This window comes from Carcharodon carcharias, chromosome 6 (assembly GCF_017639515.1).
Source record: "Carcharodon carcharias isolate sCarCar2 chromosome 6, sCarCar2.pri, whole genome shotgun sequence".
In the NCBI taxonomy this organism is placed as follows: domain Eukaryota; kingdom Metazoa; phylum Chordata; class Chondrichthyes; order Lamniformes; family Lamnidae; genus Carcharodon; species Carcharodon carcharias.
The window spans coordinates 170,706,841-170,724,215 of NC_054472.1; the positions used below are offsets into that span (position 1 = coordinate 170,706,841).

General features: G+C 42.8%; 1 protein-coding gene across 1 annotated transcript in view; it reads left to right on the forward strand.

Annotated features, from left to right (window-relative positions):
* The window catches only part of rab12 (RAB12, member RAS oncogene family), a 36,927-nt gene that overhangs the window by 5,992 nt on the left and 13,560 nt on the right, over positions 1 to 17,375 (forward strand). Inside the window, exons 2-4 of the mRNA XM_041189683.1 lie at positions 3,907 to 3,967; positions 6,118 to 6,256; positions 14,353 to 14,442. Of these exons, the coding sequence (XP_041045617.1) occupies positions 3,907 to 3,967; positions 6,118 to 6,256; positions 14,353 to 14,442 (290 nt within the window). The remainder of the gene's footprint in view (positions 1 to 3,906; positions 3,968 to 6,117; positions 6,257 to 14,352; positions 14,443 to 17,375) is intronic.

Below are 17,375 nucleotides of genomic sequence, written 5' to 3' on the forward strand. Positions count from 1 at the left end.
GTGCATTGTTCTCCTATCTAAAGACCAAGAGAACAGGAATTGGGTTATACTAACTTGGTAAGCAATGCTATATGTAAAATACTGCGCATATAAAATGATTCTCTAGGTCGTGCTGTGCAAGGAACATTGACAAATTTTAACAAGTTTAATTCCATTCCTTTCATTGCGCCTGTGCCCTCCAAACTCAATCATTGATTTTTGCTACTCCCTGCATCCCTTGAAGCTAGCAGGCTTTAACAACAGGATGAGGATGGGGGAGGGGAAAAATAAGTGAGGATGTGTTAATGGGATGGAAAGAAGCATTTTTTGCTGAGTGTGCAGTCAGTGTCAGATGTTTCTTCCCATTGGTGGCATTCTCCAAGGGGGTCTTCAGGCACTTAACATTGGAGACCCACATTTTTGGAGATTTCATAACCTGCAGTTGAGCCTACATACCTACAGATGAATAACACTGAAATGGGAGTAGCACTGCTGGGTCTCTGCTTGAGTGCCAGCCTACTTGGACCAAAAACCGATCAGCTCAGGCTGAAGTAATGCAGACTATATAAAACAGTGAGTACAGCAATGCTATTGATGAAATAAAATTAATGAAAGAAAATGTGACTTTGACAACCAAATATAGTGTTGGGGAAATAGATGTCTGTGTGTGCAGTAGCGAGTACATTTATACTAATGAAAGGAGCAAATCTGACATCCTGAAATTGGCTGAGTATTGGTGAGATTTAAAGGAGCTTTAACTTTCAAACCACCTTTTTGGGAGGAGAGGTAGTTGGGGGAGAAAGAGAAGACGCTTTTCACTGTCCATTCTCCAAACTGATGGTGATTACTGCCACAGGGTAGTGTGCAAGTTGGTGTTATCACTTGGGTAGATTTATTTCACTGCTAGAAATTTTGACCTCAGTGCCAATCGGCTATGCCATATAAGACACTTAAGTATTTTTAATAACCTTTGGTTCTCAGTGATTTGCTTTCTTAGATGAGGTACTTTAAAAATATTTTTGGAATGTGGGTAATGCTAACCAAGCTGTATTTATTGCTCAACCCTATTTTCTCTGAGAAGGTGGTGGTGGACCTTCTGAGCTGCCCACAATCCTTATGATGCTCCCACAGCGGTGTTTGCTGGGGAATTTCAGAATTTTGACTCTAACAACAAAGGAATTACGTTATATTTTCATTAAGACAGTATATAAATTAGAAAAGAGCTTGTGGGTCATGGTATTCCCATGACGTTGACCCTTAGCATTCGAGGTGTTGGAGGTTCGATATGCTGTTGAAGTAATCTTGGCGAGTTGCCACAGTGCATCCTGGAGATTGGTTGTGTATGTACTTTTTTGTGCACCAGCACCAGTGCGGGTGAGGTATTAGGTTCAATGCCAGAGGAGTTGATCGAACAGTCTGTTTTATTTTGGATGATATTACAGCTGTACCTGTTTATCAGATTATTGATTTGAGCCTTGTTGGCAAAGTATAGCAAGGTCAGGCAGTGAGCCACTTGTGAGAGTACCCAGCCTCTGCCCTGCTCTTGATATTACTGGTATTATTGAAGCTCAGGATATTGATGTTGGTTTAGTGCTGGTGATACTATCTTCAGGAATTCCTGCAGAAATATTCTGATGATTGGCTTCTAATAACCACAGCCATCATCCTGTGTCTTGGTTTGATTCTGATCACTTCTGGGTTTTCTCATGAACCTCAATTTCTCTAGGATTCCAGGTGCTCTAGCCATTTGGTTGAATTTGATGTTCTTTTTTACTCTTTCATGGGATGGCAAGGCCAGCATTTGTTGCCCTAAATGCTCTTGAATTGAGTGGCTTGGTAGGCCATTTCAGTGGACAGTTAAGAGTGAACCACATTGCTGTGGGTCTGGAATCACATGTAGGCCAGACCAGGTAAGGAAAGCAGATTTCCTTCCCTAACAGACATTAGTGAACCGGATGGGTTTTTATAACAAAATGATGGTTTCATGGGGCAGAATTTTACGCTGATTGAGCGGGCACGCGAGATGGCATTGGGCGAGCATCCCAGCATCATCCTGCGCTCTTGCGATATTTCGGATGGCGACATAGCGTGCCTGCTGACTATTAACAGGGCAGTTCAGCCCATTAACGGAGCAGTTGACACTGATTTTTCGTGGTCCGTCCAACCTCATAGTTGGCAGACGGGCAAATCGGCCAGGTGGCTGTTACATTTTTCATGAAACCTCTTCCAAGAGCGGGATGAGGTTTTTCCTGATTTTAAAAACTTTATTTAATGCTTTTTAGGTCTTGAGCTCCCTGAGGCAGCTCTCTGCCTTCAGGGAGTTTTCTGTCAGTACTTGCCCGTGCCCGCACTGATGTCAGCGCCCACCCTCCTCCTGTCTCCACCCCGACAGCACTGAGCTTCTCAACACGTGCTGCCGTGAAATCACAGTCGGCAGACCATTTCCCAGCCGATCGACATAAAATTCCTGCTCATGATCACCATTACTGAGACCAGCTTTATATTCCAGATTTATTAATTGAATTCAAATTCTACTAGTTGTCATGGTGGGATTTGAACCCATGTCTCCAGAGCATTAGTCTGGGCCTGTGGATTACTCATCCAGTGACATTACCACTATGCCACTTTCTTCCCTATGATGATATGTTAAGCATAGCTAGTACAAAGAAGTGCTTTAATTTGTAAAGTATTACTTTCAACAACTTGCTTGCATTGCTGATGCACCCTTACTTTAAATAGTGCTGGGCCATTATTTAGGTATTTTCCTTCCCTATTTTGTCCCATTGACCCAAGTAAACGTTCTAAGTATAGTTAAATATCTTGTGTAATATAAAGTTAGCACTTTTTTTCCCAAAATGACTACTACATTTAAACCATAACACTTTGATACATAGTCCATTTTGTTTCTAGCTAAACTTAATTCTGAGTAGCCTAACAGCTACATGTCATTCTGTTCTGGGTTTCTGGCGGTTGTGAAGCTCTCCAGTGTTCATTTACCTCTGAGGGATGCTGTAATTAATTTCCACAGAGCATGCACCATTTTTCAATTGCATCCGAAGTTCTAAAACATATTAACAGCTAAGCATCTACTACATACCAGCTATTTTCTCTAAAGCGGACATGCAGGTGTTATTGCATTTGGTATCTTTGTGATGTGAGCATCATTGGCAAGTCCAGCATTTGCTGCCCATCCCAAATTTCCCTTGAGCTGAATGGTTTACTAGGCCATTTCAGAGAGCAGTTAAGAGTCAACCACGTTGTTGTGGGTATGAAGTCACATGTAGGCCAGGCCAGGTGAGGATGGTAGATTTCCTTCCCTCAGTGACTTTAGTGAACCAGATGCATTTTTACGATATGGGTTTTTTACCGTGGACATAAAATTTAGATTCTGTGCAACATGTTCTATACGTTAAAATTTAAAATGAATGCCGAGATCTTTGGTAAATCATCCGATAGTCAGCAGCGGGTCATGCAGTGCCATGTGAGAAGTTTATTCCAGTCAAAAGGTGATGGAGTTCCCTGGTTTCAGCCCTAACAAGTGACTTTTGTAAAATATCCTGATCTGTTGAGGCTCTATGTATTTTAATTTACGGCACTAGTATTTCACTTATACATTTAAGGTGTCATAACTGATAGTGCTGATAAAAGTTACTAAAATATTTATTATGTAACATCATGCTCTAAATTAGAGTGCATGCATTTCATCCGCCTGTACAGCGTATGTGCAGAAAGTTATAGTATCTCTCCTAATGTGTTGGGCAGCCTAACCTTTTCCATCCTTCCCTATTGTACAGTTATTTGCTTTCACAAAGTGCTATGTATCCTGTTGGAAATGATAATTTGTTTGCCTTTTTGCTTTTGAATTCAACCTTGTATTTGCTTTTGCTTCTTATTCCTCCTTTTCCTTTTACTATATTTTGTCTGTAGGTGTTGATTTTAAAATCAAAACAGTAGAACTAAGAGGAAAGAAAATTAGATTACAAATCTGGTAAGTGACCTACATGTCTCCAGCCATTGACTTGTTCACATTCCTCTTCCATTACTCCTCACTGATGAAATTTCTCTTACTAGCTCATTCTTGGCATTGGCTGGTTTTCTACTCTTGAGAGCTTGTGCAGTAATGTTTTGTGGCAATATACTATCTGATACAGCCCTAAAAATTTTGAGACCAACTGGGATATCAGCATATTGTACACCAACTTTATTTTTTTTAAAAAAAACACTGACTGAAGATGGATTTTTACTTATTTTATCTGTTGTAAATTGCTTCCGTAGCTATAGTAAATAGTTTGAGGATTAACCTAGATTTTCAAACTGAGGTTTTATTTCCACCTCTTCCTTATGCAGTGTGCTTCACATTGGTTATGTTTACGTCACCTTAAAAGATCTGAGGCAAGGAATATCAACAGCGTCCTGGACAGAGTGTTATGTTCTGTTTACATTCTTAACATTCTTTTAGCATGCGCCCTCAGCAGTCATTTCATATTGTCCCTCTGCCTCAACACTCTCATCTTTAGACCGGGTGCCTTGTTTTCAAGCCCCCTTAGCTGCATCTCAAATCAGCCAGTGTGAAGCCAGACCACTAGACTGCCCCTTGTTCTGGTCCCTAGGTCACTCATGTAACATTTCCTATTTTGTGTCCCAATGTTGTGGAAGAAAGAGAAAAGGTTATCTTGACTTGCCTTTAGAAGCAGAAACTGTGCTTTCTGTTTGTGAAAGATATGGTATTTCTACCTGGACAGTAAAAGCAGAAACCAATAGCGTGAAAACATGAGAGAGCACCTTAAAGTTTAAAATAACCTGTGTTCTGTTAGAATCAGTTCTTCCTGCTAATTCAGGTAATGTCTTTATTCCTTTTTTTGAGCTGTAGCAGTCCTAATTAAAAGTCACATAACTCAAATTATCGAATAATCCAATTCTTGTGGGCAAAGAAATACTTCTGTTTGTCAGGGGTAAACAATATTCAAAAGTTAAGAATTTGCAAACAATAGAAAACAAGAACTGCCTTGTCTGTCTCTGAAGAGTATAAACCACCTGTGCCAATGTTGAGTGTTCTTTGGTCTTATTTAACACAAAGCATCTAATAACCTTGCAGGGCCACTGCTGCTGTATGCACTAATATATGGTGCGTAGGATTCCAGTCTTCCTAAATGACATCTGGCTACCATACTGCCCCATCAGTGAGAATGAGTAATGCAGATATTCTGACAGATAAAGTCTGTGTGACACATGGTTTGTTGTCAGTTGTCTTTGTTGTCATGCACTCTTTTGAACGGTTATAAAAAGATTACTAACACCCCTCACCCCCCCCCCAACCCTGCCACCCTCCCACATCTCCTCCTCCTCCTCCTCCTCCTCCTCCCCCCCCCCGACTTCCCAGCAGGACCTTGGCTTCAGATTGCTGCGTCACTCTTGAGATTCCTTATTCATCCATAGTCTTCAGTTAACAGTAGTCTAATTTCTAACTGTCTGTGTGTTCTCATCCCTCATCTGTGTGACTCTTAAGATCTGGCTGCAAGAGGCTGGCAAATAATAGCACTGTATCTACGGGAGCTTATGGAGGTAAAATGTACTACTTTATTCAAGCTGTGTTGTGTATTTGATAATACTGACCACTTGTGTTTATCCTTCTGCACCATCCAGGTCAAAATAAAGTTATTGAACTTAATAAAACTCTTTGGATTCTTTACCTGTCAAGCTAAACAAAATTAAATTCATGAACAACATTGAAGCCCTTTTTCTAATAATTTTTAAAGTTAAATGGTATTGGCCATCAATGCTGTAATGATTCATCCAAAGAAACCTTGTGCTCCTAATAATCTGTGGCAATATTTTATATATTCACTTAGCCTTTAACAAACTGATATTTATCAGCTGCTGAATATCTGGATGAATACTGTTCTGACCAAAATACTTTAATAAACCAGACATCTTATGGATCTTAATAGTAAGAGGATTACAAGAATCTCTATTGCAGAGTTCTGGACTCTGCAGTAGACTGCAGAACTCAATGTTTTGATTAGGGTGGTGGCAGGGAGAAATGAACCAACTGGATAATGTACAAGAATGGATGTACTTCTTTGATATACCCAACAGTAAATATTCTTGATTTTTTTTTTAAATCACTTTTTTCTTCAGGGACACTGCAGGACAGGAGAGGTTCAACAGCATTACTTCAGCATACTACAGGAGCGCCAAGGGAATTATCTTAGTGTATGACATTACTAAAAAAGAAACTTTTGAAGATGTACCAAAGTGGATGAAAATGATTGACAAGGTAATGAAGATGTAGTTTTGCACATTCTTTGTAGTGTTAGTCCAAATTATTTAAACGAATGAAAAGTGTTTTAAGGATCTTAAAATTTCTATAGTTTGTAGTAGTAAGTCAGTAGATGGGAATTTTCCAAATAAGTTATAAAATTTCAAGACCTATAATGTTTGAGTCAGGCAATATATTTTCCTTTGATTTTAGTTGGTATTTAAAGAAAAAAATAGCTGGGCAGGAGTGCCTTTTAAGTCTGGACTGATGAAAATTTCCACTTTACAAGTGGACCAGCAAAATCTATTGGTTAATTGCATCTTTACCCATGTTTTATGATGGAACCTCAGTTTGCATTTGCCTAGTGGTTTAAGTAACAATTGCAGCCTGATGTAATATCTCTTTTTATAACACAATGACTGGCACAGTAATAGCCCTCACCATCATAACCATAAAGGATTTCTAAATTAAGGGCACTGCTGATAAGTGGCCAAGGAGGATGGCTTGTGTGTAACTTTTGACTTAAGTCTTGTGTGTGTAGAAATTGTCAAGCTTGGAGTCCTCGTTCTCATTTTCCCCCGCCTTCCCCTCCCAACAGTCTTCAAAAAAAACTTGCTGGTCACACTTATCAGCATAATGAGAGAAAGAGCAACGAATGATTCAAGTTCAAATGCAACAACTCTAAATAATTGTTTTTTAAGTAACATCAGAATGTTGTTAGAATGGTATTGTATCGCTTGCAGAACTGAAATTGTTTTCTCTGCACAATGCCAGGCATCCCTTCTCTGTTTTCATCTGCAGGGTAATTGTTCACTCAACCTTCATGGTGCAACTTTGTATTGGAAAAATTATATCTTTATTTGCCATAATAACCATCAATGTGCGCTTGAGCCGAGTGAAATTGCTGTTAAAAACAAAAAACTGCGGATGCTGGAAATCCAAAACAAAAACAGAATTACCTGGAAAAACTCAACAGGCCTAGCAGCATCGGTGGAGAAGAACAAAGTTGACATTTCGAGTCCTCATGACCCTTCAACAGAACTGAGTAAAAATAGGAGAGGGGTGAAGTATAAGCTGGTTTAAGGTGGAGGGCTGGGTGGGGGGAGAGAAGTGGGGGTGGGGGGTGGGGTGGTTGGTTGTATGGACAAGCAAGCAGTGATAGGAGCAGATAATCAAAAGATGTCACAGACAAAAGAACAAAGAGGTGTTGAAGGTGGTGATATTATCTAAAAGAATGTGCTAATTAAGAATGGATGGCAAGACACACAAGGTACAGCTCTAGTGGGGGTGGGGTGAAATAAGACTAACAGGGCATAAAAGGTATAGATTTAAAAATAATGGAAATAGGTGGGAAAAGAAAAATCTATATAAATTATTGGAAAAAACAAAAGGGAGGGGGAAGAAACGGAAAGGGGGTGGAGATGGAGGAGGGAGTTCAAGATCTAAAGTTGTTGAATTCAATATTCCAGTCCGGAAGGCTGTAAAGTGCCTAGTCGGAAGATGAGGTGCTGTTCCTCCAGTTTGCGTTGAGCTTCACTGGAACAATGCAGCAAGCCAAGGACAGACATGTGGGCAAGAGAGCAGGGTGGAGTGTTAAAATGGCAAGCAACAGGGAGTTTTGGGTCATTCTTGCGGACAGACCGCAGGTGTTCTGCAAAGCGGTTTCCCAGTTTGCGTTTGGTCTCTCCAATGTAGAGGAGACCGCATTGGGAGCAATGAATGCAGTAGACTAAGTTGGGGGAAATGCAAGTAAAATGCTGCTTCACTAGAAAGGAGTGTTTGAGCCCTTGGACGGTGAGGAGAGAGGAAGTGAAGGGGCAGGTGTTGCATCTCTTGCGTATGCATGGGGAGGTGCAGTAGGTGGCGGTTGAGGAGTAGGGGTGATGGAGGAGTGGACCAGATTGTCCCGGAGGGAATGATCCCTACGGAATGCCGCCAGGGGTTTGAAGGGAAGATGTGTTTGGTGGTGGCATCATGCTGGAGTTGGTGGAAATGGCGGAGGATGATCCTTTGAATGCGGAGACTGGTGGGGTGATAAGTGAGGACAAGGGAGACCTTATCATGTTTCTGGGAGGGAGGAGAAGGCGTGAGGGCGGATGCGTGGGAGATGGGCTGGACCCGGTTGAGGGCCGTGTCACCGACCATGGGTGGAAAACCTCGGTTAAGGAAGAGGAGGACATATCAGAGGAACTGTTTTTGAAGGTAGCATTATCAGAACAGATGAGACGGAGGCGAAGGAACTGAGAGAATGGGATGGAGTCCTTACAGGAAGCGTGGTGTGAGAAGCTGTAGTCGAGGTAGCTGTGGGAGTTGGTAGGCTTGTAATGGATATCGGTGGACAGTCTATCACCAGAAATTGAGACAGAGAGGTCAAGGAAGGGAAGGGGCGTGTCAGAGATGGACCATGTGAAAATGATGGAGGGGTGGAGATTGGAAGCAAAATTAATAAATTTTTCCAAGTCCCGACGAGAGCATGAAGAAGCACCGAAGTAATCATCGATGTACCGGAGAAAGAGTTGTGGGAGGGGGCCGGAGTAGGACTGGAACAAGGTATGTTCCACATATCCCATAAAGAGACAGGCATAGCTGGGGCCCATGCGGGTACCCATAGCCACACCTTTTATTTGGAGGAAGTGAGAGGAGTTGAAGGAGAAATTGTTCAGTGTGAGAACAAGTTCAGCCAGACGGAGGAGAGTAGTGGTGGATGGGGATTGTACGGGCCTCTGTTCGAGGAAGAAGCTAAGGGCCCTCAGACCATCCTGGTGGGGGATGGAGGTGTAGATTGATTGGACGTCCATGGTGAAGAGGAGGCGGATGGGGCCAGGGAACTGGAAATTGTTGATGTGACGTAAGGTTTCAGAGGAATCACGGATGTAGGTGGGAAGGGACTGGACAAGGGGAGAGAGAAGGGAGTCAAGATAACGAGAAATGAGTTCCGTGGGGCAGGAACAGGCTGACACGATCGGTCTGCCGGGACAGTCCTGTTTGTGGATTTTGCACACCCCCCCCACCGGCAGCATTCCGTAGGGATCATTCCCTCCGGGACACCCTGGTCCACTCCTCCATCACCCCTACTCCTCAACCCCCACCTACTGCACCTCCCCATGCATACGCAAGAGATGCAACACCTGCCCCTTCACTTCCTCTCTCCTCACTGTCCAAGGGCCCAAACACTCCTTTCTAGTGAAGCAGCATTTTACTTGCATTTCCCCCAACTTAGTCTACTGCATTCATTGCTCCCAATGCGGTCTCCTCTACATTGGAGAGACCAAACGCAAACTGGGCAACCGCTTTGCAGAACACCTGCGGTCTGTCCGCAAGAATGACCCAAAACTCCCTGTTGCTTGCCATTTTAACACTCCACCCTGCTCTCTTGCCCACATGTCTGTCCTTGGCTTGCTGCATTGTTCCAGTGAAGCTCAACGCAAACTGGAGGAACAGCACCTCATTTTCCGACTAGGCACTTTACAGCCTTCCGGACTGGAATATTGAATTCAACAACTTTAGATCTTGAACTCCCTCCTCCATCCCCACCCCCTTTCCGTTTCTTCCCCCTCCCTTTTGTTTTTTCCAATAATTTATATAGATTTTTCTTTTCCCACCTATTTCCATTATTTTTAAATCTATACCTTTTATGCCCTGTTAGTCTTATTTCACCCCACCCCCACTAGAGCTGTACCTTGTGTGTCCTGCCATCCATTCTTAATTAGCACATTCTTTTAGATAATATCACCACCTTCAATACCTCTTTGTTCTTTTGTCTGTGACATCTTTTGATTATCTGCTCCTTTCACTGCTTGCTTGTCCCTACAACCACTACCCCTTCCCCCCACCTTAAACCAGCTTATACTTCACCCCTTTCCTATTTTTACTTAGTTCTGTTGAAGGGTCATGAGGACTCGAAACGTCAACTTTGTTCTTCTCCGCCGATGCTGCCAGACCTGCTGAGTTTTTCCAGGTAATTCTGTTTTTGTTTTGAAATTGCTCTTAGTTCAGGAGTAATTGGCAGTTTTATATGGTAGAATTACTGCTACAACAAATATTTATATAGTACCTTTAATGAAACATCCCAAGCACTTCACAGGAACATTATCAAACAATACACCATTGAGCCACATGAGATATTAAATCAGATGACCAAATTGGTCGGAGATAGGGGCTTTAAATAGTATCTTAAAAGAGGAAAGATGAGATGAAGAGCTATTGGGAGGGTATTTTAAGCTTGGGGCCTGGGCAGCTGAAGGCGAAGCCACCAAAGGTAGAACAATTAAAATTGGGGATGTACAAGAAGCCAAAATTGGGGGACCACAGATAGCCCAAAGGGTTGTGGGGCTGGAGGAGATTAGAGATAGAGAGAGGCGAGACTGTGGAAGGATTTGAAAATAAGGAAGAGAATTTTAAAACCCAAATTTTGATTGACCGTCATTCAGTCCCAGTCAGAGAGCACAGGGGTCATGGGGAACAGAACTTTCTGGAAGTTAATACACAGGCAGTGTCTTAACAGATGACCTCCAGTTTACTGAAGGTACAATGTGGGGACCAGCAAGGAGTGCACTGGAATAGTTAAATATAAAGGTAACATAGACATGAATGAGGGTTTCAGCAGCAGATGAGCTGAGATGGGTGCAGTCAGGCGATGTTAGAGGTGAAATATGTGTTCTCGTTGAAGGCATGAAGATGAGGTTGGAAGCTTGTCTCGAGACCAACTGTGAGACCAAGATTGTGAACAGATTGGTTTAATCTCGGACTGCTGCCAGGGAGAGGAATGGAGACAGTAGCGAAGGAATGGACAAAGGCAAAATACTGCGGATGCTGGAAATCTGAAATAAAAGCAAAAATGCTGGAAAAGTTCAGCAGATCTGATAGCATCTGTGGAGAGAAAGACAGAGTGAACGTTTCGTGTCCGTATGACTCTTCTTCAGAGTTAAAGGGAAATAGAAATGTGGTGAGATGTATACAGTTTAAGGGAGGTGGAACAGGTGAAGGTGGATAGAAGGCCAGTGATAGGTGGAGGCAAAGGAGAGATTGTGAAAGATGCCATAAACAAAAGGTCAACGTGTTGTTAATAGTGGTGGTACTGGCTAAAGGAGTTGCTAATGGTGACGTTAAGAGTGGAAAGCAGAATGTGATAATGGCAGGACTCTGGAAAGTGACAGATGGCCCTCGTGGGGTGAGGTGGGGAGAGGAGACGGTTTTAGGGAAAATAGATCGAAAAGACTAGAAGTTGGGGATAAAACAATGAATAAAAATGGAAATAAATTTTTAAAATAATAATGAAAATAAGTGGGCGGAAATACATAAATAAATCATTTTAGGACATTGGAAGATCTCTTGATCAAAGTCATCCAAACAGTATAACTGGTCATTTATGTTTTGCTGTAGAGAAATTTTGTTTTTGCCTATGGTTTTGCCTACAATGTCATTTGTTGAAATGAAATAACTTGAATGTGGCAGCATAGAGACAATGTTACTGGACTAGTAATCCAGAGGCCTGGACAAATGGTCCAGTGACATGAGTTCAAATCTCACCATGGCAGCTGGGAAATGTAAATTTAGTTAGTTAAAAATAAATCTGGAATAGAAAGGGAAACTACCAGATTGCCCCAGAAGCCTATCTGGTTCACCTTTAGGGAAGGAAATCTGCTGTCCTTACCTTGGGTATGATTTTAGACTCTCAGCAATGTGGTTGACCCTTAACTGCCCTCTGAAATAGACTGGCAAGCCATTCAGTTGTCTCAAGTGATGGGCAGTAAATGCTCAGCTTGCCAGGGAAGCCCAGATCACACGAATGAATAAAAAATGAACAAATAATGAATAGGATGCAAGGTGTTTTGGGATTTCCTCAGAATAGGTACACTGTAAGTATAAGTCCTTATTTTGTTTTTTCATGGGATGTGGGTGTTGCTGAATAGGCCAGTGTTTTTTGCTTGCCCATCCCTAATTGCTTTCGAGGAGGTGTTGGTGAGCTCCGACTCATAGACATATACAGCTCAGAAGGAGGCCATTTGGCCCATTGTGTCTGTGCCGGTCAACAAAGATTTGACTATACCAATCCCATTTTCCAGCACTTGGCCTACAGCCCTGGAGGCTATGGCAACACAAGTGAATATCTAAATACTTCTTAAATGTTATGAGAGTCTCTAACTCAGCCACCTTTTCAGGCAGTGAGTTCCAGACTCCCACCAACCTCTGGGTGAAAAAAATTCTCCTCAATGCCCTCTTAGCCTTCTACTTGTTACCTTAAATCTATGCCCCTGGTTATTGACCCCTCTACCAATAGAAAAAGTGCCTTCCTATCCATCCTATCTATGCCCCTCATAATCTTATACACTTCTATTAGGTCCTCTCTCAACCTTCGCTGCTCCAAGGAAACCAACTCCAGCCTACCAATCTTTCCTCATAGCTCAGACCCTTCAGCCCAGATAGCATCCTGGTAAATCTCTTCTGCACCCTCTCCAGTGCAATCACATCCTTCCTAGAACGTGGTGACCAGAACTGCGCACAGTATTCCAGTTGTGGCTTAACCAGCATTTTATGTAGTTTCAGCATAATCTCCCTGCTCTTGTAATCCTACCTCAGCTAATAAAGGCAAGTATCCCATATGCTTTCTTAACCACCTTATTTACCTGCCCTGCTACCTTCAGGGATCTGTGGATATACATACCGAGGTCCCTCTGATCTTCAGTACTTTCCAAGGTCCTACCATTTGTTGTGTAATCCCTTGCCTTGTTAGCCCTCCCCAAGTGCATTACCTCACACTTTTCTGGGTTGAATTCCATTTGCCACTGCTTTGCCCACCTGACCAATCCATTGATATCCTCCTGCAGTTTATAAGACTATACTCCTCACTATTTACCACCCTACTAATTTTCATGTCATCTGCAAATTTCTTGGCCATACCTCTACATTTAAGTCCAAATCGTTTATGTACACCACAAACAACAAGGGCCCCAGCAACGAGCCCTGCGGAACCCCACTGGAAACAGACTTCCAGTCACGGAAACATCTCTCTACCATCACCCTCTGCTTTCTGCCTTTCAGCCAATTTTGGATCCAACATGCCACTTTGCCTTGGATCCCATGGGTTCTTAATTTCTTGACCAGTCTGCCATGAGGGACCTTATCAAAAGCTTTGCTAAAGCCCATGTAGACCACATCAAATGCATTACCCTCACCAACACTGCCATCTTGAATTGCTGTAGTCCATGTGGTGTAGGTACACCCATAGTGCTGTTTAGGGAGTTCCAGGATTTGACCTAGCCACACTGAAGGAATGGCAACTATAGTTCCATGTCTGGATGATGTGTAGATTGGAGGGAATTTACAGATGGTGGTGTCCCCATACATTTGCTGCCCTTGTCCTACAAAGTGGTAGATGTTGTGGGTTTGGAAGGTGCTGTTGAAGGAGCCTTGGTGTGTTGCTGCAGTGCATCTTGTAGATGGAACACACTGCTGCCACTATGTGTTGGCAGTGGAGGGAGTGGATGTTGGAGGTGGTGGATGGCGTGCCAATCAAGTTGGCTGCTTTGTCCTGGATGGCTTTCTTTAGGATAACTTTAAGGAAATTAAATTGGGAGGAACAAAACAAGGTTATGTTTAGCTGACTGGGGAATGGCCACTGATGGTTTTTGAGTGCCCAAGTAGATGTGCCAACTAGAAGTTGGTGACTTTCATTCTCTCGTTTGTTTGACTTGTACTCATTTTACACACACCCAGTGTCAGTAAGGTCCTAATGTTGCTAATTTTGCAGGTTACTGAAGCTGCAACAAAATGTCCTGAGTCTTTCTACCCATTCTGATTAATTTTGTTTTACTCGCTCATGAGATGTGGGTGTTGCTGGCTAGAACAGAATTTATTGCCCATCCCTAATTGCCCTTGCTCATAGGGCATTTAAGAGTCAACCACATTGCTGTGGGTTTGGAGTCGCATGTCGGCCAGACCAGATAAGAATGGCAGATTTCCTTCTCTAAAGGACATTAGCGAACCAGATGGGATTTTACGACAATCAGCAATGGTTTCATGGTGATTGTTGAACTTTTTTAAATTCCAGGTTTATACAGTCCTTGTATATATTCTACCACACTTTATTCATTTACTTGTTTTGTGATACACAGTATGCTTCAGAAGATGCAGAGCTACTATTAGTGGGAAATAAGTTAGATTGTGAAGTTGACCGAGCGATCTCTCGACAGCAGGGAGAAAAGGTAAGAAACAATCCTAAAATATGACTCAGTTATGATGTAGGACTTCCCAGAGTAACTCTGGTCGGTAAGTTCTTTGTTTAAAATCTTGCTCAAACTGTAACCCCAAGGAGTTAATGCTAGTGTTTACCAATGTCTTAGAAAATGAGATACTCTGGCAAGAGTACGTACAGAGATCACAAGATAATTAAGATGAGGAAGGCTACTTGGCCTTTTTCCTTGCAGAGACATTCAGTTGTAAAAACATGTTTGGATTTTCAATTTTGTTACAATCCCTGCATGTCTGTCTTGTATATTGGTCACACACACTGAAGTAGAATTTCCAAACCTCAGTCCTAAATCTATCTTTATCTTGATTCTGTGTACTCTTCTCCTATGATCAGATTTTAATCTTAATATTCTTAATATGAACCTTTTTCATTCGTTTACTTATTTTGTATGTCTCGGTGCTGTGCTGTCACTCCTGGTATGCATTATGAATTTGATCATTACTGCTTCTGACTTGTATTCTACTGTTCTGACCATCTTTAGCCAAAGTGCCAAGTGGTTTCCTACTGAGGTCCCCGGAATCATAGATGCCAGTCTTCAGCCAATTCGAGTTACTCCACGTGATGTCAAGAAACAGCTGAAGGCATTGGATACTGCAAAGGCTATGAGCACTGTACTACTGTACTCCCAACAGTACTGCTGAAGACTTGTCCTCCAGAACTAGGTACCCTTCTAGCCAAGCTGTTCCAATACAGCCGTAACACTGGCATCTACCCAATAATGTCCTGTGTACAAAAAGCAGGGCAACTCCAATCCAGCCAATTGCCACCCTATCAGTCTACTGTTGATCATTGGCAAAGTGATGGGAAATGTTGATGTTTATACCCAATGGCACTTATTCACCAATAACCTGCTCACTGATGCTCAGTTTGAGATCTGTCTGGATCAAACGGCTCTGGGCCACTTTACAGTATTGATCCAAGTATGGATAAAAGAGCCGACTTCCAGAGGTGAGAGTGTGTGCCCTTGACATCAAGGCAGCATTTGACGAAGCGAAATTGAAGTAAATGAAAATCAAGGAGAAACTCTCCATATTTGGAGCTATGCCCAGCACAAAAGATGATGTTTGTGGGTGTTGGAGGTCAACCATCTCAGCCCCAGGACATTGCAGCAGGAGTTCCTCAGGACAGTGAACTATGTTAGAACTTGGATAGCTGGCCAGTGAAGGATAGAATCATGGAGCCTAATTTTTATACACTTATGCCTGTACATTTATTTCCAGAGAGAGAATTGCACGTTGTATGCCTCCAACTAACAAACAAACTTTCTGTTTGTGCTTATAGGTGAGTTCCCAATTATTGCCCACCAACTAAATACATTTGACTGTCAATTAAGATATGATTAACACCCTAGGTCCAACCACCTTCAGCTGTTTCATTGATGTCTTTTCTTCCATCGTACGGTCAGAAGTGGGGAGCTTCACTGATTGCACAATGTTCAGTTTCATTCGCAATTCCTCGGATGACAAGTTGTGGGGAGGCAGCAATGAACTGGTAATGTCACCGGACAAGTAATCCAGAGGCCTAGGCTACTGCTCTGGGGACACGGGTTCGAAGCACACCATGGCAGCTAGTGGAATTTAAATTCAATTTATAATCTGGAATTAAAAAGCTTATCTTTGTAACAATGACCATGAAATCATTGTCAATTGTCATAAAAACACATCTGGCTCACCTATGCCCTTCAGGGAAGAAAATCTGCTGTCTTTACCTGGTCTGGCCTATGTGTGACTCCAAATCCACAACAATGTTGTTGACTCTTAAATGCCTGTTGAAATGGCCCAGCAAGTCACTCACTTGTATCCAACTGCAACATAGTCTACAAAAGGGAATGAAAACTGGACGGATCACCCGGTATCAACTAAGGCACTGGAAATGACAAAGGCAAACCCAGCCCTGTCAACCCTGCAAGGTCCTCTTTACTAACACCTGGGGGCTTGTGACAAAATTGGGAAGGTAACAGCCTGACATAGTCATACCCACAGAATCATACCTTGCAATGTCCCAGACACCACCATCACCATTCTTGGGTACATCCTGTCCCAACAACAGGACAGACCTACCAGAGGTGGCAGACAGTGCTATACAGTCGGCAGGGAGTTGCCCTGGGAGTTCTCATCATCAACGCTGGACACCATGAATTCTGATGGCATCAGTTCAAAACGGGCAAGCAAACCTCTTGCAGGTTATGACCTACTGCCACCGCCCTCACCCTTCAGCTGATGAATCAGTACTCTTGCATGTCGAACACCACTTGGAGGGAGCACAGAGGCTTGCTAGGGCACAGAATGTACTCTGGCTGGGGGACTTCAATGTCCGTCAGCAAGAGTGACTTGGTAGTGCAACTACTGACTGAGCTGGCTGAGTACTAAAGGACATAGCTGCTACACTGGGTCTGTGGCAGGTGGTGAGGGAACCAACAAGAAGGAAAAAGCCAGTTGACCTCATCCTCACCAATCTACCTGTCACAGATGCATCTGTCCATGACTATATTGGTAGCAGACAAAGTCCTGTCTTCACATTGAGGATGCTGTCCATTGTGTTGTGTGGCACTAACTGCTAAATGGGATAGATTTTGAACAGGCCTAATAACTCAACACTGGGTAGCTGAGGCGCTGTGGGCTATCAGCAGTAGCAGAATTGTACTCAACTACAAGCTGTAACCTCGTGGTCCAACATATCCCCCATTCTACTGTTGCCACCAAGCTGGGGTATCAACCCTGGTTCAATGAAGAGTTAAGGTAGGCATCCCAGGAGCAACACCAGGCACACCAAAAAATGAGGTGTCAACCTGGTGAAGCTACAGCACAGGGCTACTTGCATGCCAAATCGTGAAAGCAGCATGCAGAAAACAGAGTTAAGCAATCCCACAACCAATGGATCAGATCT